This window comes from Olea europaea, chromosome 8 (assembly GCF_002742605.1).
Source record: "Olea europaea var. sylvestris chromosome 8, O_europaea_v1, whole genome shotgun sequence".
In the NCBI taxonomy this organism is placed as follows: Eukaryota; Viridiplantae; Streptophyta; class Magnoliopsida; order Lamiales; family Oleaceae; genus Olea; species Olea europaea.
This window is the reverse complement of record NC_036244.1, coordinates 16,560,862-16,584,814: the sequence shown is the minus strand read 5'-3', so window position 1 is coordinate 16,584,814 and position 23,953 is coordinate 16,560,862. Positions and strand designations below refer to the sequence as shown.

Sequence of the window (23,953 nt, the reverse complement as noted above, 5' to 3'; positions counted from 1 at the left end):
CCCCAAGAAGTTGGTTTGAAACCCAAAAAAATGTAGTGAAGCGAGCCACTTAATTTAATGCAAGTAGTTGTGCCCTTTAAGGTTGTAAGTTTACACAAAGTTGTTAAGACTTGCATTAAGTGGCTAATTGTACTCATTCTAAAACTTCATTAATACTTTAGAATTTTTTAAAATTTTGGGTTTGATTTGCTTCTCTAGGTGTACAAATAGACATATATGTTGTGCATTGTTGGCCCATGTGTTGAAGAAAAAAAAAATCCTTTTTTAGGGTTATTTTCATTAGATTGGCACACAATTTTCAAACAAAACTCCTCTTGGGAAACAGGAATTTGTTCAATCAAAATCATGTAAGTTTCAAACATGAAAGGCTCAAGTCCACAACACTAAGGAAGAGATAGAGGAGCTAAAGCACATGGTCGAAGTTAACGAATAAACTATTTCGTCTAAAAGTATAATCTATCACAAATTTATTTATTGAAATTGCATACTCAACAAGCTCCATCACCTATAGATTGACTTTATTTCTTCATCAAGAGTTTGACTAGTGAATGGAAGATAGGAAGATTTGAGCTCAATATCTTTATCGATTCTGATACCATATTGGACTACCTTGAAAAGTTCAAAACAATAAAAAAGTGCCAAATTTATTATCTAAATTTTGTATTGAACACGCTCCTGTAAGTTTAGAATTTCATGTGGAGTGTGTGGGGAATGTCCAATCAACTTTCAAAAGCTTGTTAATTAATCAAGTGAAGTCCTTAAACAATAAGTTTTCGTGTTAATGATTTCCACCACCCAATATAAAACCCTATTAAGGACATTAATCATGGTTTCTTTATTGTTGATTGAAGTGATACGGATATTATCGTTTGAGATTGCCTAAATCGTGAGCCGGCCCCACTAAGATGTGTTAATCAAGAAAATTAAACCAATGGGAGCTTATTAAACGTATTTTACATTAGATTATTTGGCATAATCCTATCATAATACAACCGCATTAACTTTCTAATCAACTTTGTTCCCTTTACTATAAGATTATTTGAGACATAATTCTATCATTCAACATTTTAATCATCTCTGTTCCCCTTTACAGCCATTACTTTGGAAGGATCCAAAAAGAAAAAAAGACAAACCCCAATGTGACTTAGATTTCAAGTTGTAATCCCTTTTTTGGATATGTTTCAGAGTACATTTAATTAATCCAAACTATGTGGGGGTGTAACTCAATAAGCCTCTCCTAGTATTCCAAGTGACACTACCTACTTCATTTTAAAACATAAAGTTGCAGGTTGAGTGGAGTTTGCTTTAAGTCATGTGAAGTGACACACACCCTAATACACATTATTAAATAATTAATTACAAATCTTGGCCTAGATTACAGTTTAGCATCATACTTAAAAAGTCTGGTTCAATTAAAAAATTAAGTAAAATCTAAATTAAAATCAACAGTTAATTTAATCGCATATTTCATTAGATTCATAACTTCTTACTTACACGTTTCATTAATTTTTATTCAAATTAAACGAGGCCATAATTCTTAAAATAAGATGTGTTCCTAAATTGAGAGATTGAAGGGGGAAAGGGGACTTGGTCAATGAATGAGACAAATTAAATGTGATTTGTGTAGCCATTAGAGTGGACACTTAGATGGCCACATTAACATCACATAACATATAGTCCAAACACATTAGTTGGAAGACACATTCACATGTATTAGGAATATTAAATTATGTATTCATTAATTTAAATTGGGAACTAAAATTTTCTTCCTCAAAACATATGTGACCATGTGGAAAGGTTTGATTTGATGTAGTAATGAAATATTTGATAAATGCACTATTTCATGTCAGCATGTATATTTTTTTTTATCTTTTTACAACTTTCTTACATTTTATAATAAGAAAATTGATGGCGATGTAAATAATGTGAGTAATTAAATTACTTTTCCTTCACAATGATGATATTAGTTTATTTTTTACCTTTTGGTTTATGAAGCCTTCTTTACTCATTCAAGTTCCAATCATTTCGTAAAAATATGACTTTTGATTAGAGCCAACTTTAATAACTTGAGAGCTTTATACAAAAATTGAAGGGATCTTGTCAACATCGAATGGAGCGTATAATATTTAACTTTTCTAAAGAAAATGAGAGTTTCAGGCAATTTTCTAACTCGTTTCGAGGTTAAATCGCCTTTTGGTGTGCCTTTTTTTCATTCAAATCCTTTAGTAAATTATGCAATAATATTAAGATCGAATATTGAAATCAATATAAGAAATTCTTTCACGTTATTTTATTTAGCCAACTTTAGAAGTGGAAATTGCTAGTGGATGGGGCTTATATGAACAATCTGCAAAGTTCCATGATCCATTTTCGAATTCCTATATCTTAATCGAAGTATAATAAAGCTCTACTATATTTATCTTATATAAGAACATGATGGTACTTCGTTTAAGGAAAGAACCTTAGATAAACAAATCTTGAAATTTTCAAGGTACTTGTGATTTGTACCAGAAAACGTTAATGTAATGCAATGCAGTTGGTCTTAAACAAATTAGTCTATTTCACGTAGTCAAGACAAGAAGATTTCCAAGAAAATAATTATATTTTTTTATGTGAATTGTTCAAGTGCATTAGGTCATCTCTATATTTAAAAACGTAGCTAAACCTTGTTGATGAAAAAATAAAACTTTAATATTACGTTTTCTTGTCTATTATTTTGCTAGTTTATTTTATTAGCCGGTCTTATGTAATTATGCCACCATTTTGGGCAACCAAGACAACTTATTTATTACTGGGCATGAAGCAAATATGTTACATTGGCCGCCACAATTCATTAATTATATTTTTCTTCATTATTATCAAATTTTAGTTGTAACCTCAATTATTGGAGGTTGGATTTTATGTCCCTTCGAAGTTTTTAGTTTCAAATTCAGTTCATAATTAACCAAAAATGAATGCAAAACACTCGCAGGGTAAATAAAATAAGAGTCATGCAACATTAATTAATTTTAGAACGGAAAAAGAAACTACTTAAAAGTGATGGTGAAGTTAAACATACTTCATTGTGAGTCAATTAAATTATTTATATATTTTTTTCAAACAACATAACATTTGAAAATAATCCAATATATTATTATAAACGTTGCTAAATTTTCATACTTTGAAAAAATTGTATAATTACGTCATTATCAAAATTTTCAAATACATTTCTTCTTGACATTTACAATTAGACTATCATTCGACCGTCAAATTTTCAATGCAATTGTGTGTTTCCAGCTGTGAGTTGAGGACTTTGGTGTTGACGTGACCCAACAAAAAATAAAGGTACGGTCATTCGTCGACCTCGATGCATTGAACTGATTATCATTTGGTAAAAATAGCAAAATTAGATATTAAAAGAAAAATGAAATTCAAGACTTGAGAGAAATCGAGAGACAAAAAGTGAAAGAAAAAGTCATTCAAATAGTGAAAAAAATAAAAATTAAAAAAAAATTAATTCGAAAATTTTTGTAGGATAACGAACCTCAAATGACCCAATGTAAGCCTGCACACGCTTCAAAGTTACTTAAAATTAACTTTATTTATTTATTTATTTATTTTTCCTTTGGAGGACAATATCAGATGCCAACCCTGGTTTTCATCCCAATTAAAACGCACTATACAGAGGTAAACTCATAAACAAGGACAATAACAATAAAAACAAATAGAGAATAGTAGGAATATTATTTACAATAATAAAAGTAATTGAACATCTAGTCAGTTACCATTAATCTCAACATTAAACAAAATTATCTGTCTAAAACATAAAGTAATTGATAATTAAAAAATAAAGATAATATTTTATCCTGACCATGAATACACATGCCCCCACTCCAAAACATCCGTATGTCGACAGATAGAAGGCGAATTAAACCGTACTTAAAAAATCAAGGAAGAAAAAGGAGTTAAAATCGCATCTAGTAACACTTGGATCACCAGCTAAAACTCAAAATATAAATTACAAATGTCCATAAAACAAATAGTGGGGAAAAAAAAAAGTAAAAAATATTATGCTTACACAACATGGTGCCTAAGTATAGAACAGGCCCAAAATAAATAAATCTAATTACAAAAATCCTCTATAGTTTCAACATTTTACAGCAGTGAAATATCATAAAACAGCCTCGAAAATAAACATACCAATCACACAATACAATGGGAACCATATGTAGCTGGTAAAATTACTTTGCCCAAAGTTTGCATGCAAGAATAAAATTTCATACCTTCGGAACAAACAGGAAATTATCTACCACTCACTTTTTATCAGATCCTTTGAGGTTGAGATTGAACCATTTCTTTTTTGAAGATTTGTCCTTCAAATCTGAACTTCCCTCTTCTTCCGGACTCTCGGATTTGAAATCACTACTTCCATTACTAAAATGTCCACTTCCACCTGTAGTAACGACTGATCTTGAAACGGTAAAAGAAGAGTGGACGCTGTCTCGTTGTTTTAGCAGCTCATCAACCTGTTTGGACGAAGAAGACAAGCAAGATAATTAAGTAAATAACAGCAGCAAATTAAGGGAACCAGCAAGGGAAGAATCAGAAATCAGATGTATAAAACAATAGGTTGAATTAGTAATTATCTCACGTATCCAAGAAGTCAATTATAAGTGAAGCTGACATGAATTTAACAATTTTACTCCAAAAAAGAGGAAGTTTGGCGACCATAAAAACAAAAAATAAAGATAGTGAACTCTTGAACATGGATTCCCTATACATTACTTTCGAACTCCTTAAAATAACATTATACAGAAGTTAGTAGTTGGCCAAATAAATTGGTATAAATAATGCGAGCATGACACATTACATTTAGCAAAATGACAGAGAATATCACAATCTAAACTTTCAACTCCAAGATGCACGGAACACTAATTGTTAATATGTTAATATTTGTAATTATTTATTTTCTTCTTTAACCTTGTACAGATTTAATGGAAAATGAAATCCAAAGAGATGGAAACTAAGATTGATGGCAAGGGTATTTTGACAGTGGGCGATTCAAAACATGAGTAGTAAACTTACAGATTGCTTTTCCTGGTTGTATCTATTGGTGACTTCTTGGAAGCGCGCCAAAGCCTGCAGATAACAACCAAACAGAATAAAAGCGCAGTAAGAAATATGTGCATGAACCTTCAATAGAAAACACCGGTAACTATTGATTAATAAATTTAAATAAATGAATTTGCCCCCTCTCTAACAGGGTAAGCATTTAGATGAAGTGGTTCCACATGGTATCACAGCAGACAAAAATTCTTAACTTGCCCCTCCATGAAAATTGTGCACGTGAGGGGATTGTTAAAGACTAAATTAAATAAACAAATGGGAAACTCCCTAACAGCGTGGGCTTTTAGATGATGTGCTTTCACAATAATTAACATGGCTGGAAAAGGCAAGAAACCTTTCTGTATTCTGTTTCGAATTGGCGTATCTCATTTCTCTTCCTCAAAATCTCAGCCTCAATATCCTTCAGCTTATGAGTTGTATCCTCATACGACTTTGTACAGAGCGCCTCAATTGTGTAGGTTGCAGGTTTGAAGAAGTTATCTCCTACATGCATCAGGCACAGGTGAGTTTAAATGATTTTAATCTGTTTTGTAATAATTACTTATACTATAAGCTCAATATTTATAATAATAAACACAATATAAAATCAATTCGGACCATAAACAGCAAATATGTGAGTGCCAGCTTTTAGTTCTGAGACCTCACAAGGTTGAAGGCCTTCCAATCTTTTGAAGAAAGCAGCGTCTGGATCCTTAGCCATTGCCAACTACATCACCACGTACACATTATTCAGTGCAAGTAAACATGTAAACCCTCTTAGTTGAAAAGGACAAGTAAACTGACATACTGCATTTACAGTAGAATCCATCCTGTACACTTGAAAATGCAAGAAATACATTCCAGCTGATGTAGCCTTGCCTGTCTTCTCACTTTCTTCCTGTATAAGTTAACAGTGTCACAGGCTCATGAAATAATATGCATCAATAAATTACACATGTAGAAGCATTCAGTGCCAGGGGAACAAAGCCATAGATATATAAACATAATGAAATATTTTACAATAGTAAGAAGATTTCACATCCAGCAAGGAAACTAAATTCAGGCCCAAATGGCGACCCAAACACTTAAAGAATCTATTGAGAACAGAAATAGTGCTAGGTTCGAGGGCGAAAATTTTCAATAGGTTCATTTGAAAAGAACTGCACATTTAGTTATATCTGTAGGCATGAATCAACTACTAGAATCACGGCATCAAATCAAAAGGTACGATTACATAAGCCTCCAAATTAGGTGGGATAGCACTGCACTGCCAGAAATCTTAATCCATAGGCATGAAGATCTCAGGCCAGCAAAATAACAAGATTCTGATACCCAGCCAACTGGAACTAGATACTCAATACTAGGCCACTACTAAATCGAATGGACTAGTAAAGAAACTAAGTTAATAGCAACCTATAGAACGCAGACATATTTGTCCAAGTATAACTGATCAAATTTGAACCTCGCAAAATGGGAAGTTTAGAAATGACGATGGGACAGCAGAATATTTTCTATTTGGTGATTAGCAAGTGATGAATTTCCTATTATTGTAAGCTTGCCCTACGGTTTTGCCTCTGTCATTATATTTTTTGCTTTAGCATACGTTTGGCAAGTGTTTATAAACGGTCAGAAGCTGGTCAAACCAACTTTTATCCACACATTTTGTAAGAGTCACAAGTAATGCACACTTATCCACCGCTTGTTCTTATCTATTTATAAACAAAACTGTTTATAAACATTTCCACAAACAAGCTTTTCATCATGAACGAACTTACAACTTATATTCAAGATGAGGTCCTTCGTGAACATTATTCTTGAGGAAATCCTTTTGTAGGTCAGACTAGGATGGGATAAATTGTTAATTAGAATAGTGAGGAAATACTTTGAAATCTAAATGCTTTAAGTAAGCTAAGATGAATGAATAGAGTGATCTTTTATTCATAGTACAGGTAAGAATAATGGTGAAGTCATAGATGATCTTGTCCCAAACAATAGGTGGTTTCGGTGTTTTATGGTAGTTTCTAATTGTTGGCATGGGTTTTTGAAGGTGGCATTTAATGGCGGGTTTGATGGGCCGGGCTTTTGTGGTGATTTTCAACGATTAAGGGTGGTGGCAAAAGGTGACGGCAGTTTTGAATAGGTTGGGATGTCTACTGCAAAAAAACATTTCCAAACATAATGCATGTGGGAATGGTCATTAAGGATAGAGCGTCAAGCTCTGATACCAATTTGAAGTAGAATGCAATCAAACTAAAACTAGAGTCATAGAAGATGAGAGGAGAGAGAAAGAGGGAGAAAGATATGAAGAGAGAGAGAGAGAGAATTGTGGTTTTCATTCAATATCAATTGTAACTATTACAATGCATAAGCTTCCGTTATATAGGGATTAAAGTTATGATGCATTGACACTCCGACATGTGACTTTTTTTAAAAAATTCTGACATGACATGTTGTCGACACGTAGATTAAATTATTTACAATTCTTCATTTATATAGTACAAATTTAATTTTATACTTATTATTAATTTTTAGTTATTATTTAATTATAATTTTGAGTAAAAATATATCGAATATTTGATAAAGAAAGAAAAATGATCATGGTAGAATATCTGAAAAGTATTTGTTTCTGACATGTATCGAATACGGACATGCTAACCAAATTGAAATGTCCATGCAACATAGTTTTAAAGTTACCTAATCCAATAAAGCATTTGGCCATAACCTTGCACCCCTCATCCCTGCCCCTGGGCAGTTTTGGATGTCCCCCTCAAAGTGAGCCCTAAGGCAATCCAGCAGAAACTAAATATCCATCATAACTGTAGTTTCATTCTTTTAACCAAATTTGCAACCTTTAGCAAGCATGTGTAACAAGTTGAACAGAGAATGAATCTTGTACAAGTCATTCCAGCAAACAACTAAGATTTGCAAGCTCCAAACTTAAGGAAATGAATGGATATGGCTGCTCTAATATTCATTCAGTCGGATTAGCACAAGAAATAATCATTGAAGTGCCAGGTTTTGAGTTAAATCTAAAGTCGGACAGCTGAAATTTTTCACAAAGATCAAATTACTCCCTCTGATCAGAATCTGCCCACTAATTATAACAATTGAGCTGGAATTTGGTGTCTCAATATGTAACTTAGGGCTAAAAAGACATAATATGAGCCACAGATCTTGATCATTCATCCTCAGATGATCTTGATTACTCAAAAGGGATGAAGTAGAAAAGAGATCCCCTTTCCCGAACCTGAAAAACTATGTATCATCAATCGTCCTTGTCGATGTCTAGATTCACCACAGCTAGCAACAGAAAAGGGGAAATCTACCATGCCTGCCTGACTACCAGCACACACTCCATCCCTCCTTCAAAACCACAAAAAGTGAAGCAGAAAAGGAAAGTGGAGGAAAAAAATAAAAAAGGAGGCCCCACGGCCCAGTGTGACAGTAACCACTTTGCAATATCTTCCCTTCTAATTTTGTTTCCTCGAAACCATGAGAGCACAATCTCTCCAATCCACAGCATGAAAAATGGTTCCGCCTCTCTTTCCCTTCCATATCAGAGCAATCCCTTGGAGAAAATACAAGAGGGATCAGGGCTTATATATGTTCTGTTGTACATAATATTTTCTTGACGTTTATCAAAGTTGAGATGTTACAAATTTTCCACAAAATTGAATTCCTGTTAAGTTTTAAGGTTCCTTGAGGGTGTTTATTGAACAGTGGCAAGTGGTGATTTTGCTTTATTTCATTCTCTTTAGCATAAATCATCAAGATCAATGGCTTGTGATTTTCCATATTTTTTCAGTTTTAAGGTAGGCATAAAAGACCAAATTACCCATCTAATATTGAATTATGATGTAACATCCAACCTGAGAGGGACTAGTAGTTAGCCCTTTTTTGCTGAAAGAATTACCCAGAGATTCAAATCAAAACTCAATGACAAACGATATTACGGAATTTCAGTGTGACGTTATTTGTTAATTGGAGTGTCTATTTATAAATGTAGTTTGATATTCAATCCAACAACACAATATCTATAAATTTATCATAGACATAGCTTAATTACTGAATGCCAATCATACACAGAGTTTTGACACTAGAACTCTATTAAGTTCATATTTACACCCCCAAAAAGAAATTTGACTTTCAAAAATGTTTAAAAGACAGCAAATAAACTGATTATGGTTTAAGGAACTTAATAGCCCAGAGAGTAAAAACTGCACAAGTTCTCACAACGTATCACTAGATTAACGCAATTAGATAGCCTCACATAGGGGGGCAATGCATGACAAATGTGAACCTATAAAATTCTGGATGATAGGTAGGAATGTTAGACCATAACCAGATCTGTGGATACCATAGAGAAAACATGAAATAAAAGCATTCAAGACTTAAAAGAATGTGATATTAGTAATGTACAAATAAAAAATAACAAGCATAAGCATGTGACACAAGAAGATGGACCAATACTCAGATTGCCTTGAGGTGATTCCACGTAAAGAAGCACCATTAATGATCAAAATTCACATTCAGATCGGGATTCAGGCTGAGGGAGAGTAGAATCAGTCCATAACACAATTGAGACGGATTTTGGTAACCAGAAAAAGGTCTCACCACTATTTCATTAATCGTTTACTGGTTTTTATCTAAGAATCACAGTCCCGGATGAACAATAAGCAATAGATTGAATAAAACAAGGTTAAGTTTAGGAAGAAAAGAAAAAAAAAGTATAGGAAAAGACTAACAGATCAAAATAACTGACATAAAGGGAACATGTGAGCAAATGAATTGTCTGAAATAAAGAACTGTAGAAGCAATTAAAATATGTTGTTATTGTCAGTATAGCAAGTTATTAACCAACATGCAAAGTAAATCAATATGTAAACCATTAAGCAATAGACCATAGGTGAGAGGAGAAGGGAGAAGAATTATTTACAAACATAGCATTCTAAAGGGCATTATAAGTAGCAGAAATGTTCATCCTCAACCTAAAATTTGAAAAGATAAAAGAATAGGAACCTAGATATCAATTTAGAAAATAAGAAAGACAACACTAAGATAGCAATGCATATGTGTGGTGTTTAAACTGAAGTTAAAGGAACACACATGCAATTTGTTGTTATCCCAATCAATACTGGCTAAATAACTAATAGTGTAAACACTTTGGGAATACCTATTCCTTGGCACGTGTAAGTTAACAAGACCTATATGTAAAAAATGTTTTAATAAGTATGCACATAAAATGTCCATAAGTCAAGGCATCCTTTTTACCAATTTGACTTTTAAGGTGGTTTTTTACAGTGTTAAAATTTGAAGGGTTTTTTGGTTGTTTTAAACAGAACTTAGCACTCTGCTCTTACAACTAAAGTACAATCCTCCAGATTCATGCAACTTTATGGCAGTAGATTTGTGGCAAGAGACTTGCACCACATAACTTTAGTCTTTTTCACTTATATTTTTCTCCAAGTTATCCAGTGATTTATCTTCATTCATTAGCATCTTTCCATATGTGGTAGATTGTTTCATTTGTTTATAGCTCGAGTTATGGATTAATGGTCTTGTTTATGCGATTACAACTTTGTTGATTTATAATTTGCTACTTTTTTGATCCATTTTATGTTTCTAGCTGTAAATTAAACTTTTAACTTTGTTAAAATGTGTTATTATTGGTTGTATAGATGATTTTTAGTTTGTTATTAATATAGTTAGTATTTTATACTTTCGAAATTATTTATTGGTTTATGTGGAGGTATAAGCTCAAAATTCCTCAACATATATGTGTCGCATCACAGAGGCAAAACATCTCAATACTAAGTGCTTGTTTGGGAAAACATATAATCACGTTATAAAAAAGGTCAAAGGCAAACTTATATTTTAACGACACTATCCTATACCCACTTATCCACCACTCATTTTTTATTACATATAATTTATGTAGCTTATAAGCGAATCCAAACAAGCACTAAAACTGTAAAGATGATAAATTACCTGCAAGGCAAGGCCATACCCACCATTTGCATCATGCTCAAAGTACAGGAGCTGAAAATCACAAATCAAAAGTTTTCAGTAATCAATTTATTTTGCATGTGCTTTGCACACCAAATTACGCAAAAGAGGCACTTTCTCCATAATTAGTTGTATAATATACTCTACAACAACAAATATGCATGCACCTTAAATTTGCTCTGTGCTGCTGAAGTAACTCTAACTACAATGCCTGCTTCAGCTTGTTCTTCATTAATAGTTACACCAAAAAAGTGAGCACATTGCTTTTCTACCTGTGACCAGAAAAAAAGGAGCAAAATCAGAACAAAGAAAAAAAGAGTCTTCTTTATCCTACAAAAGGAATGTGTACCTTTCCGCTGACTGAAGTTCCAATTGGAAGAGGTCTGACTGTAACAGTGCCATTTAAAGCATCTTCAAGAACATTAGCAGAAATTGTGGTCTTGATAGGGACACCCAGCTTGCTATCCAAATAAAAATAGGTAAACAACCTAGTTCTTGATTACAACAATACAAAAAGATCAACAAGAGTACCTGAATAAAGCAGCAAACATTGTGTTAACAGTTCCAAGGTTTGATAGATCAACTTCCACATCCATTCCTTCGGCATCAAGGGCCTTATTATTGTTGATGTCAAATGTTGAACCAATTGGGAGATGCAAAATAAAAACTAGTCAAAAGGGCAAGCAATTATTTGAAATATTAATGCACAGTCACTACCCACCCAGTTTAACTCTGGTAGACTCGAGACACGATATGCACGAATAATACATGCTAGCTAGGCACTAGACCGCATCATCAAGGCTAAAGTTAATCTAAGCCCCTGTTTGACAACCATTATTTTCAAACTCTTTTTTCTACATACTCTTTGTCAATCATACATTCATACAATAAAATATTTTGCACGTAAACCCAAAATTTTTCCTTACTTCTTAAACAAATATTCTCCTAAAAAACACTATTCAAAACTCCACAATTAATGGTTGTCAAATAGGGACTAATGCTACTAGTGAATTATTTAACAAAAACTCGACAAAACCTCCCTTTTATACAGACTAAAACCAACCTGAAAAGCAACATAAATACTCCATCACGATGTATTAAATAAGCTGGGGACAAGATGCCCCTCTAAATTCATGCTAATCAAATAAAATAGAGACAACACAGGCACGTCCAACTCCATTCACAAAAACATCCCAAAACATGCATGAACTGACATAAGAAACAACAAGCCCATTTGACTATATACATATACAAAATGACTATGATATATAATAAACACATGTACAAACAATAATGTCTACATGCTCTTATCATATAAGTTGTAGAAACTGAATAGCCCAGTTGGCTTGAATCAGAAATCAAAACATGCAAGCAAATGTGCAGGTGGCTTGAGTAAGTGCTTGTTTGGATTTGTTTATAAGTAGCTGAAATTATAATGTGATAGAAATGGGTGGATAAGTGGTTAGTAATTGTGAGTCCTTCAAAATGAGTGGAAAAAATTAAAGTTTGACCTTGACCTTTAAATTATAATTTAATTATAAGTTTTCTCAGACAAGCACTGAAACACAATAAGATGCATGCAAACGTGTGTGAAGGAAATAAAAACTGCAATTGCCAAAAACCTTTTACCGACTGATGTGGCTGCATATGATGTATAGTATCTTGTCAAATTTGGCCAACATGAGAAACTTCAACCACGAACTTGTTAAAATAATTTGACAATAGATGCACTATAACTAAATTATCAGAAAAAATAGAAATATCTACCCCTAACCCGTCAACCAATTAACATGCTTTTCTTCAGTTCAAGATAGCTTTAAATACCGACAAATGATGCACAAAACTATGATGGAAAAGTCAAGGCTCAACTCCATGATTTAACCATTACAGATCCACATAATACAGAAGCATGAGATCAGACATGCGGACGCACAGAGAGAAACAAGTGGCCAAAATTTCTTAATAACGCCTCAAAATATATTCAAATCTATATTGTCCGTAGAGGCATATAAATCCTAAAATTGGCACTAAAAACAACCACGTCATATAGGTTAATCATTGGTAGCATTATTTTAACAAAAATTATTATTTCTTTATAATTTTAAATTCGACAAAAAACTGAAGATGATCAACTTCACCGTGTTTAAACTGGGTTTCAACATCCAAGTTTTTGAACAAAATTGCAAACCATTGAAAAGAAAAATGCAACTCTTCAATCCAGATACATCCACATGTTTCATGAGAGATAGAGATAATATTTTTAGTGTTTTCCAATTTGACACTCCATGTGTGGTTTCGTTTGAACTGTAGTGGTTGTAGAACTTAAAAATATTATACACGGGCAGGCATTCTACCACAGTAATAACCTACAATCATTTTGGTCAAGGTATTTCATAAAATCAAATCCAAGTGTATTTTTGCTTAAATGGGTGGTAATTTGCCTAATTTTAGGATCTAAAAGTCGATTACTTGCCTAGTTCAATACTAGGCAGTAACATGCCATTTCAAAACCAACAGAGGAGTACTACACTACCCATATTCAAAAAGACATGGAACTGATGGAAGATAAGTATTACCACAAATCCTGCATTATCGTATTGTCTCTTTTTCTCGGGATCAGATAAAATGCTATACGAATATGCAACCTCCTTGAAAAGCTCTGAAGCTTCGGGATTACTAGCATTCTTGTCCGGGTGGTACCTGTATATAACAATTGATTATCTGATCCATGAAATCTATATGAGCTTTCCTTAAAGTTTACTGCTATGCAAATTTAGGTTGGAACGAAGAACCATTCACAGATTCCTTAAGATATGTAACAACTTTGCATCACTATGCTGTGAAACTTCCAAAGCAGATTTACCATTCTCAAAACCAGCAATTTCCACATTACCATCGACTGATTGACAAACAAATATAACTCAGATTCAAACTCTCAATATTAAGAAATCTTGAACAAAACATTCTTAATATATCTGGACAGAAACCCTTTCTTTTTCGTCCTTGTATCCTTTTGTAATTTTAAATTCAAGAAAATCATTAACAAATTAGTTAAGCACTTCACCTGCCTACTTGAACACCAATTGAGCTTAAGACCTAACTGATACTGATAGCACTCTCAAACAGAAAGATATAAATCTACACCAAATAAAATAAAAATTCTTGAATTGATCTGCGAACCTTTTAACCTTTATAGTGCTAGTAAACGCAATGAAACACAATTTGACCTTACCACCAACACCAAACTCATCTATTTAAAAAATTGCACCCACAAGCATAAACAAAACGGTGATTCTTAAAAATGAGAATCAAATAATCCAACTTCACCAACCATGAAACACATATTTACCTCAAATAACTGTACGCAATCAAAGTTTAAAAGCTGAAAAGTAAAAAATTAAAAATGTTGAAACTTACTTGAGAGCAAGCTTTCTATAAGCAGTCTTGATTTCTTGATCAGAAGAATCCCTTGACACACTCAACACCTCGTACGGATCCCGGCGCAATGCAGGCGCCGACGATCCCTCCATCTTCGACCCCCTAATTCACCTCTTCTATACTCTGTTTTCAATATTTTATTTCCCTTTCACCAAAGTGTGTTTCTTTTGCTTCCTGCAAAATTGACTTTCTTGCCTGTTAACTATATTATGTATACCAACCAGGCTAAAATCCTGTCTGCAAACAAGCAAGCACAACAAATTTTCTTCAAACAGATTTCATTAAAGAAAAAAAAATCTTCATACAAAAAACGAGCTAGATTTTGAGGCACGAATTTCAATGCATAGGATCACTTTAAATTATTTCTGGGAGTGAACGCAAAATTATTCAGTAATTAATTGGTCCCAACGGTGAAAATGAAAAGATTAATAAATAAGATCTATCACAAAGCGGATTCAAATTATATAACGCACAAATCCGCATATGCTTGGATATATAGAAACATATAATTGAATAAATTTGATAAAATTGCACTTTTATTTTCTTGATTTGCTCCTTCCTTTTTCCCCTTGCAATTTCAGCTGAGCAGAACATAAAAATAAAATAAAAACGGTGTAATATTTATGTACGGATGAGCTTCACTACTAAAAAAATAAAGGATCGTGTACGCGAGAGTTCACGGATAACTGGATAAGGAGTCAGAGATTTTAATTCCATGGGAAAATAGGGAAATTTACAAAACAACCCCTACATTTAGGGTGTATTTCTATGTTTGTAAACTCAATTTATTATTTATTTTTATTTTACTTTTATAGCAAAAATATATATATATTGTAAGGTTTAATAACTTTAAAATGCATATATTACTTATTAATATATTAATATAGAATCGTTCTATTGTACTGAATAATCATTTTCACGTAACAAAATGTCATAAAATAATTTTGAAAATTTCAAACAAAAGTATTTTTTTAGTTTCTATGTTGAGAATTAGTTTTTCATGATAACAAATCAAATGAGTTTTCAACAATCGAAAAAATAATACTCAAAAACAAGTAAAAATGAAAATGAATTTAAAATTCAAAATTGAAAACTCAAACACAAATCATACGGGCCCTTAATTTTGTATATGATGATTTATTAATTAATAATTAAATATACACTACAATTTTTGTTAACTGTAACCCATTTTAATTATAATTAAGGTTCTTAAATTTTGCTCCTTTTTTGCACTTATATCTCCAATTTTTTTTGTTTATATTTTTGTATTTAACATTTAATTAATTATTACATCCAGTATTTGATAACAATATTTTATCCAAATATGATGCCAATATGGGAGAAAAAAATTTGTCAAATTTACGTAAGTATTGTTTGTCTTGCCTATTTAAAAAATGCGAATGACATAAATCTTTTTACTTCACCATCTGGAACAAGATATATTAATTAAAATAAGGTTGAGAATAAAATATAACAGAAAAGTTGAAAATACAACCACAAAAGTTAAGGACTTTCATTTTAATTATAACTTGATGTTGTTAATAAAAATTGTGGTGTACATATATTTACCCAACAAGAAACAAGTTTTGAAAAAAAAAATAATAATAATAATATAATAAAAAAATAAGTTAGTTACATTTGCAAATTTGTCATTATAAATTGTTAAACATAACAAAACATTCATAAGTGAAAATAATAATTCACAACTCTATGCGTTATATTATGTAACACTTTACATACTGTTTGTTAATGATTTTATTATTCTTTAAGATTTACTTACCAGGTGTTATGATGTTTTATTAAATATATTAACTTTTTAGATAAAAAAATAATAGAAATTAAAATTTTGAAGAATAGTAAAAAATATGTGGAGTGTTACGTAATGTTAGGGATGGACAAAAGTCCACGTCATGAACATGACCCGAATCGAGCCGAATGGTTTGACTTGGGTTTTGTTAAGTTAAATTGGGTGATGGATATTAATATCAAGAATCAAAGGAATTATTTAGTTCGATTCTCAAGCTCTGTAAATCAGAATTGAAGAATTAGACCTCCCAAAATTTGTATTATTTTTTGTAATCGAACTTGAAAGTAAATTAGCCCATGGTTACTGTTATTTTTTACTTTTTGTTTATGTATATTTGTGAATGAATTTTATTAGATAACTTGTTGTTTCTATTTTTAAATTCAAACTATTTTTGTCATTTATTAAGATAGAATGTATCATTTGTAAAGTTCTCGTGTTGCTTCAAATACTTGGAGAATGAAAATAGTTGTTGAAATTATGTGGACATTGAAAAATTTAATAGTGATACGAAATTGAATGGTTTAATTTCAAAATTAAAGTTGAACCCGACAGTTCCATTTACAAGATATCCAATAATTCTTAGTTCGATTCGATTCTTTTTAAAAACTGGATTGTGTCCATGCCTACATATATATCGTAACATATATGGTATGATTCGTTATTTTTAATTGAGAATACTTTGGTCTCTTGAGCTATTTATCTAACTACTTATAGAAATATAAATAAAATTCACTGTAGTTGCAATAGTGTTCAGACTTCTACTGTAACTAAACAGTTATTTCACTGTAAATATCAGTCATATCCATTTTTTCTTACTCAAAAGGACGGTGAAGCCATTTCCCCATGCAAACCCAGACACTAGCTTTCTTCTTCATCATCATTATTTTCTTTTTTCACTTCTTCTTCAATTCTTCTCTAATTTTTTTTATGATTAATCTCTTCGTGCAAAATTCTCGTGAATAGAGAGGTAAATCCTGGCATGCCGTTTTTCTCAGATTATGATTTTGTTTATTCAAGATTCTACGTGTAAAATTTTTGATTTCTAGTGAATAGAGAGGTATATCCTCGGTTTTATCTGATAATTATAATTTTGTTTATTAGATTCACAATTTTGGATTTTTGTGTGAATAGAGAGATATATTCTTGGTTTAATGTAAATTAAAATACTTATTAGCTTGTTAATTCATTTATATCTCTTATGTATCTCATGCATTAGCAATCTTGGCAGAAATCGTGAAGTATAGCTTCTTGTAGCAATCTTGGTGCGGAGTCCCTGCACAAACTGTGCGGGGATTTTTTGGATTTTAACACTGAATAATTTTGAAGGTATAGGCTTATCTTATCTTAATCCCTAAATTTATGTGTTAGATGTTGATAATTGTTCCGATGATGCAGTGAATAGACTTTTGATATGTGCTGTAGAAAAGAAGACTTGAATTTTAATTATTATTTTTTTTTAGAGTCAACTAGGGAAAAAATCTGCCTTTTTATTTATTTTCAACTTTTTTTGTTGTTGGACTCTTGATATGGTTTATTCATACTTTATGCATATTAAGAATGTGTGTATTTTCAATTTGTATAGGTCTTTTTATATTGAATTTTTGGTCATAACATCAACAGAAAATAGAGAGGAAAAAACAAAAACAAAAAAATGAAATATAGATTAATTTTTTAGGCTATGATTTGGCACCTGAAGCGGGAAAATGTAGGATTAAAGAAATTAGCAAGAAATCGATGAATGATTAGGTTAAGCATATAAGTTTGGTGAAAATAATTGAATTGCTCCAAGTATAAGGAGTTTTGTTATTTTAGTTAATAGTTGCAAATAGTTTTGGTTAAGTTTTTAGCTATAGGTTTAAGCACAGCATAGTAAGGAAATTGAGCAGACCATTTGAATCTCTATCTATGCTTATAGAATTCCTGTTGCTAAACTTTTTGGTAGTAATTAATTAAAAATGAGTCAGCAGCACAATATGATTATATGTAGCGTGTTTTTTCCTCAATGTTGATGACTGTACATTTCCTTTTTTAGGAAGTTATTTCCACTTTTCATCCCTTGCTTATATAAATACTAGATCCTGGCCATGCAATGCATGGCTTGAATTTTGTTTAAGGTGATATTAGTGTGGTGATTTATATTAGTATTGAATTTTTATTGTAATTCACTATTTTTAGTTTGTTTAATTTACTATACTCTAATAAAGATTTTCATGTAGAATTTTTTTAAAGCTGTTTAGATGGAAAATAGTAGTTATACTTTTCAATAGGCAAATTCGCAGTAATAATTTTGTTTTGTGCGTGAAATAGGTTTTTTAAGTGTATATGAAAACTTGGTTATTATTATTTTCTGCAAATTATGTGAAACGTTTGTGCTGTAATTATTCTCAAAGTTTATGACATTTCCCAATGAGTAGCAAAAATAAGTGCAGCAGCATATCTGTTCATAAATATATTAAAAAGTTATATTTAAGGTATAAAATGAGAAGTATAAATATGGATTTGCTTTTATTTGTCCTAAATGAGTTGGTAAGAAGTATTTCTCTACGATTTCATTTGCAGTAGTTAATAAATAAATTATACTATTATAGATTATTTAACTTAATCTTATAAACATATAGACTGCTAAAGAAATTACTATGAGGGTTGATAAAATTTTTATAAAAATTCATATGATCAATTTTTTCAGTCGTTTTATTGAATAATGATAATACATTTAACGAATATATAGATTATTTACATAGTGATTGTATTTAAAACACGTTGAATTAAACTTGTATAGAAAGAAAATTGAAATACAAATGGGATTATAATGATCACTTTCAAAAGTTGAATTAAGCTTGTAGAGAAAGAAAATTGAAATACAAATGAGATTATAATGATCACTTTCAAAAGTTAATAGCGTTATTACAAAAGGAAGAAAATGAAACATTGATAAGAAATTGTTAAAACGGCAATTCTTTGATATACTTGATATTTGAATACATGATACTTATATGATGGGTGATGAAAAGTTTTTTCTTCTTGGTTTCAACATCAATCATGATAGGGCATACCTATTAAAGCAAGAGAAAAATTATTAGCAGAAGTAGAAAGAAACAAGACTAAAGTATATGTAGAAAAAATTGAGATTGAATTAATTAATGAATATAGACATTTATTTTGGTAATGCTTTTACCTTATTATAACTTTTGCTTTACATGATGGGGACATTATTAAAAAAAAAAAAAGTTACCTTCTTTGTTATGGTTATGATAAATATGGACGGAAAAAATATTCATTTTGACAGATATCTGTGACAATTTTTCATCTGTATAAACGTATTTTCTCAGTTGAAACTGCTTCTAATGGATATCCGAAAATGAAGCATTCAATGTATTTGAGAAGAAGAACTCCAGAGTTTGGCCTACAGAAAAAATAGTTTGAAGTTATTTTATAGTAATGCTATAAATGTAAAATAAAATTGAATAGAAAAATAAATAAATATTAAAGTAAATTGTCGAGATACTTACCCATTATTTTGACAAGGTAGATACGGTATGATTTCCAATTTCATACGTTTATTTCTATGTTTTCGTAAATTTGGCTTCCCGAAGAAAATGTCAGTAGCTATTAATAATGATTGTACTACATCCAAAACTGGGGCTGCACGTAACTTGATTGCATCTAGTGTATGAATGTTGTGGCTACAATCATATACTTGAAATTTCCACTTTTCAAAATCAACAAGAAAAATAAACCAACTGTTGCCTGGATATACGACTGGAATCAATAAATAGTTGTATATTATCCAGGGTTGAGCAAATGTAGGTAATTCTCCTTTTGTGTATTGCTCTAATGCCTGGAAATTATTCACAGAAGCGATTGCTCCTTGTTTGATCGTTGTGTACCAATGAACACATTCATTCTAGAATCGAAAGTCCATGATTGCATATTCTTTGAAAACCAGGAAAGATGTATCATGAATGAGTCTTCGCAACAGCTTTAATTCTATATCAATATGCTAGTAAAAAAAATTTAAATTAGCTATATTAATAACGAAGTAAAATTAATTAAGATTGCTAAAGTTGACTTACCACAATATTTATATCTTTAATTTGATTTATTATATTTATCAGCGAATGTCTTGCGTATTGATTGCCGATTTCATCTTTCCAGTATGCACTATATAAGAAAAAATGAAATTGTTATTAAATAAGTAAAATACGAAATAGAATATTTAAGTTAACGAAGTTAAATTTAATATCTTATTCTGATGGATTTTCTTATATCCATTCTCTAATGTTTTTGTATTTGTCGATGTTATAATCTTCTAAAGTATTCGCTGCCGTTGGTGATGGAGATTGTGTCTCTTTTTGCTTACCTTTTTTTTCTTTTGTTGATCTTTCGACGTCTTCTGTAAAGTATTCGCTGCCGTTGGTGATGGAGATTGTGTCTCTTTTTGCTTACCTTTTTTTTCTTTTGTTGATCTTTCGACGTCTTCTGCATGTTCAGATGTTGAAGGCATTTCAAATTCAGCTTGATTTGTTGGAGGGGCAAATCATGTTGTACAGAGGCTACAATTGATTCCATATGTGATTTCCAGTTAGTTAACTGATTCTGCATATTTCGATTTTGTTCATCAATGTAAGACTTCATTAAATCGAAACTGGTATCCACATAAGAATGCATGTCAGATTGTATGCCCTGAAAATGTTCCTGTTGATTTTTTTGCTGCACTTCAAAAAATTATTTTTGATTGTCAAGAAGTGTCTGACAGAGAGTTTGTTGATTTTCAAGAATCGTATGAAACTGAGCTTCTTGCTTTGTTGCTTCTTGAATCATCTGTGTTTTCAAGCTGTCGTAGAAACCAAAGACATCTTGTCTATGTACATTGAACATCTGTTCCATATCTTGTTTAGTTACATAGTCTGAAGTACCGGAAAAAGTAGATTCAATTCTATTTGAACTGTGTACAGTTGTTTCTTGTGGATGTATGTTATATGCTCGAATTTGTTCTGTTGTATTTTCCAATTCACCATTGATAATGTTGTCTAGTGTACAATGTTGGTTGTCAATTGGCAGTGAAAGAGTTGTATACCAGAATGTTTCCCTTTCTGCTTCATTAGGATTTAACGTTGCAATTACTGTAATCTATAATTGTAATATTGTAATAAAATATCAGACGTATTCTCTAAAATTTATTTATAAAGAATAAAACATATATTTAATTGTATACTGAAATGAACATACCTCTTTAGTAGCTAAAAATTCTTTAATAACATTTTCCACTAATACCATTTGAGGCTGCCATTTATGCATTCGTGGACATTTTAAACTTGTACGGATACAGTGATCAAATTGTCGTCCAATTTTAGGAAAAGTTTCGTATATCCAATACTGAAATATAAGTAAAAATGAATATTAACGTTTTTACATGATTAAATTATATCGAATAGGGAATAAATGTAAGAAAAATACCTGGAATACAAGTAGATACCCATGCAATGAATATTTACATTCTGCTTGGTTATTTTGTTGCATTCTTCGTATTCTTTCAAGCTGTGATTCTTGTAATGAATATAATAGAACAAAATATGCCTTACGTCCCCATGGATACATAAGAAATTCATCAAGCTGTTCAACCATTCCAAGAGTTTTGTAATCGACGTGTCTTCTAGTTGGTTTTAAAACACATTCGACAAACATAACTAATCCCAACTTAAATTTATCTTCTCGATCTTCACATATATGAAATACTTCAGAAAGTCTTATCATAGTTATTCGTTTTGAACCATCGAAGTATTCATCTCTAAGTCGAGTATTACTAAAATTTAGATCAACAGTAGGTTCATGACATGGCAATCCAGTTATGAGACAAAATTCTTGTAGGCCAAAACGAGCTACACGATCGTCTAGTTGTACCCAAACTTCGTTATTTTTACCACAGTTTATAAGTCTCATTATGAACTCATGTGTTAACTTGCTGCTAAATTTGTCGTTTTGCTTCTTATTCATACTTCCACAAATGAATCCATGGAATGGACTACACAATAAAGAGGCTTGATCATCTGCATTTATAAGTTCTACAAAATCTTTAAAATATTGATGATTTGCAAATTGAGTAATTGTAGCAGAGAACCATTGATTTGGAGATAATATGTATTCTAGTGACATCTGCAAAAAGTAATAAAAAATTGTTTAGTAGTGAACAAATTTATTCATATACTAATTTAACATATTTTTTTAGAAACTGAGTAATTTTGTTCATGATGATGAATAACATTTTAGAAACTGCAATTTCATGAAAAAAAAATTAGTATTATATCTATACTATTTGAACCATTGTGTTTTGTGTTTGATGTGAAACTGTATATATATATTGTGATGGAAAGGATAATTGGTTACAATTGTATGAAACTTTATGATATTTTTACAATTTCATATTAGAAATATAATAGTACAATATATAAATCGAAACAACATAATTTGTACCATGATTGATATGTAGTTTGAATGAATAAAATTTGTTAACTTTAATATTTATGCAATATATTTAAAGAAAAAATTATACGAAAGTTAAAATAAATCAAATGATAGTTAATAACTATATGTGTATAAAACATAGAAAAACGAAAATTTTGATTAAGTTCATTATGTTCACATTTAGATAAAATGAATTTATATGTATAATTTAAATAAATAAAAATGAAGATATGTATGTTTGTGAAAGGGTTTATAATTAAAAAAATAATGGTATAATGTAATTGAGAATTATAGTAATTAAAAAATTAATTAATTAAAAGAAATTTTTTTTGATGTTAATAGATAATTGAAATTTTTTACATTAGACGTGGTAGTTGATCGTAGAAAAGAAATTATATTAAATGTGTTAAATTTGTATTTTTTTTGAAGTACTAAATTCGAGAAACTAAATTTGTATTTTTTTGTGAAAGGGTTTTTAACAAAAAAAATTATGGTATAATGTAATTGAGAATTATAGTAATTAAAAAATTAATTAAGTAAAAGAAACATTTTTTGATGTTAATAGATAATTGAAATTTTTTACATTAGACGTGGTAGTTGATCGTAGAAAAGAAATTATATTAAATGTGTTAAATTTGTATTTTTTTGAAGTACTAAATTCGAGAAATTAAATGTTATAATTAAAAGATTAAAAATAAATATTTAACAAGGAATGTTAAAATATATTTACCCCTCGCATTTTATTTTATTCTTGAATATGGAAATTTGATATTAAAATTCTAAATATAAAAAATGTATTTTTGAGTCGAGTTTAGGAAACGAATATTATTATTTAATGAAAGTAAAATTTTATTCTTGAATATGGAAATTTGATATTAAAATTCTAAATATAAAAAATGTATTTTTGAGTCGAATTTTGGAAAAGAATATAATTATTTAATGAAATTAAAAGGGTTACGAAAAATTTTAGGATGATTGGTTATATAATAATTTGTATTTATTGTAAAATATTTTTAATTTTATAAATAATGAAAGATGAGTTTTATATTATAATTTGTATTTATTGTAAAATGTTTTTAATTTTATAAATAATAAATTTTTGGGTATAATGTATTTTTTTTTTATTGTAACGTTTTGGAGACACTCCGCGCAGAG

General features: G+C 30.6%; 1 protein-coding gene and 1 long non-coding RNA gene across 4 annotated transcripts; both read right to left on the bottom strand.

The window, feature by feature from the left end:
• Positions 1–3,979: 3,979 nt before the first annotated feature.
• Positions 3,980–15,195, bottom strand: LOC111398995 (chaperone protein dnaJ 15-like). 3 transcript variants are annotated; one of them, XM_023026192.1, is made up of 12 exons: positions 15,064–15,195; positions 14,509–14,703; positions 13,668–13,791; positions 11,623–11,705; positions 11,441–11,552; positions 11,259–11,363; positions 11,074–11,124; positions 5,894–5,983; positions 5,704–5,812; positions 5,441–5,589; positions 5,065–5,118; positions 3,980–4,505 (listed from the first exon to the last, which is right to left on the bottom strand). In XM_023026192.1, exons 2-12 carry the CDS (start codon positions 14,619–14,621, stop codon positions 4,293–4,295), a joined length of 1,203 nt encoding a protein of 400 aa, XP_022881960.1. In that variant the 5' UTR covers positions 14,622–14,703; positions 15,064–15,195; the 3' UTR covers positions 3,980–4,292. The 3 variants fall into 3 exon arrangements, with proteins under 3 accessions (XP_022881960.1, XP_022881959.1, XP_022881958.1); XM_023026191.1 differs by having other exon boundaries at positions 14,509–14,766; positions 15,064–15,188; XM_023026190.1 differs by having other exon boundaries at positions 14,509–15,189.
• Positions 15,196–19,324: 4,129 nt separating this feature from the next.
• LOC111399274 lies at positions 19,325–20,053 on the bottom strand. The gene is made up of 3 exons (XR_002703618.1): positions 19,846–20,053; positions 19,569–19,739; positions 19,325–19,389 (listed from the first exon to the last, which is right to left on the bottom strand). It is a non-coding gene; the product is annotated as an uncharacterized LOC111399274 (long non-coding RNA).
• Between the last annotated feature and the right edge of the window lie 3,900 nt (positions 20,054–23,953).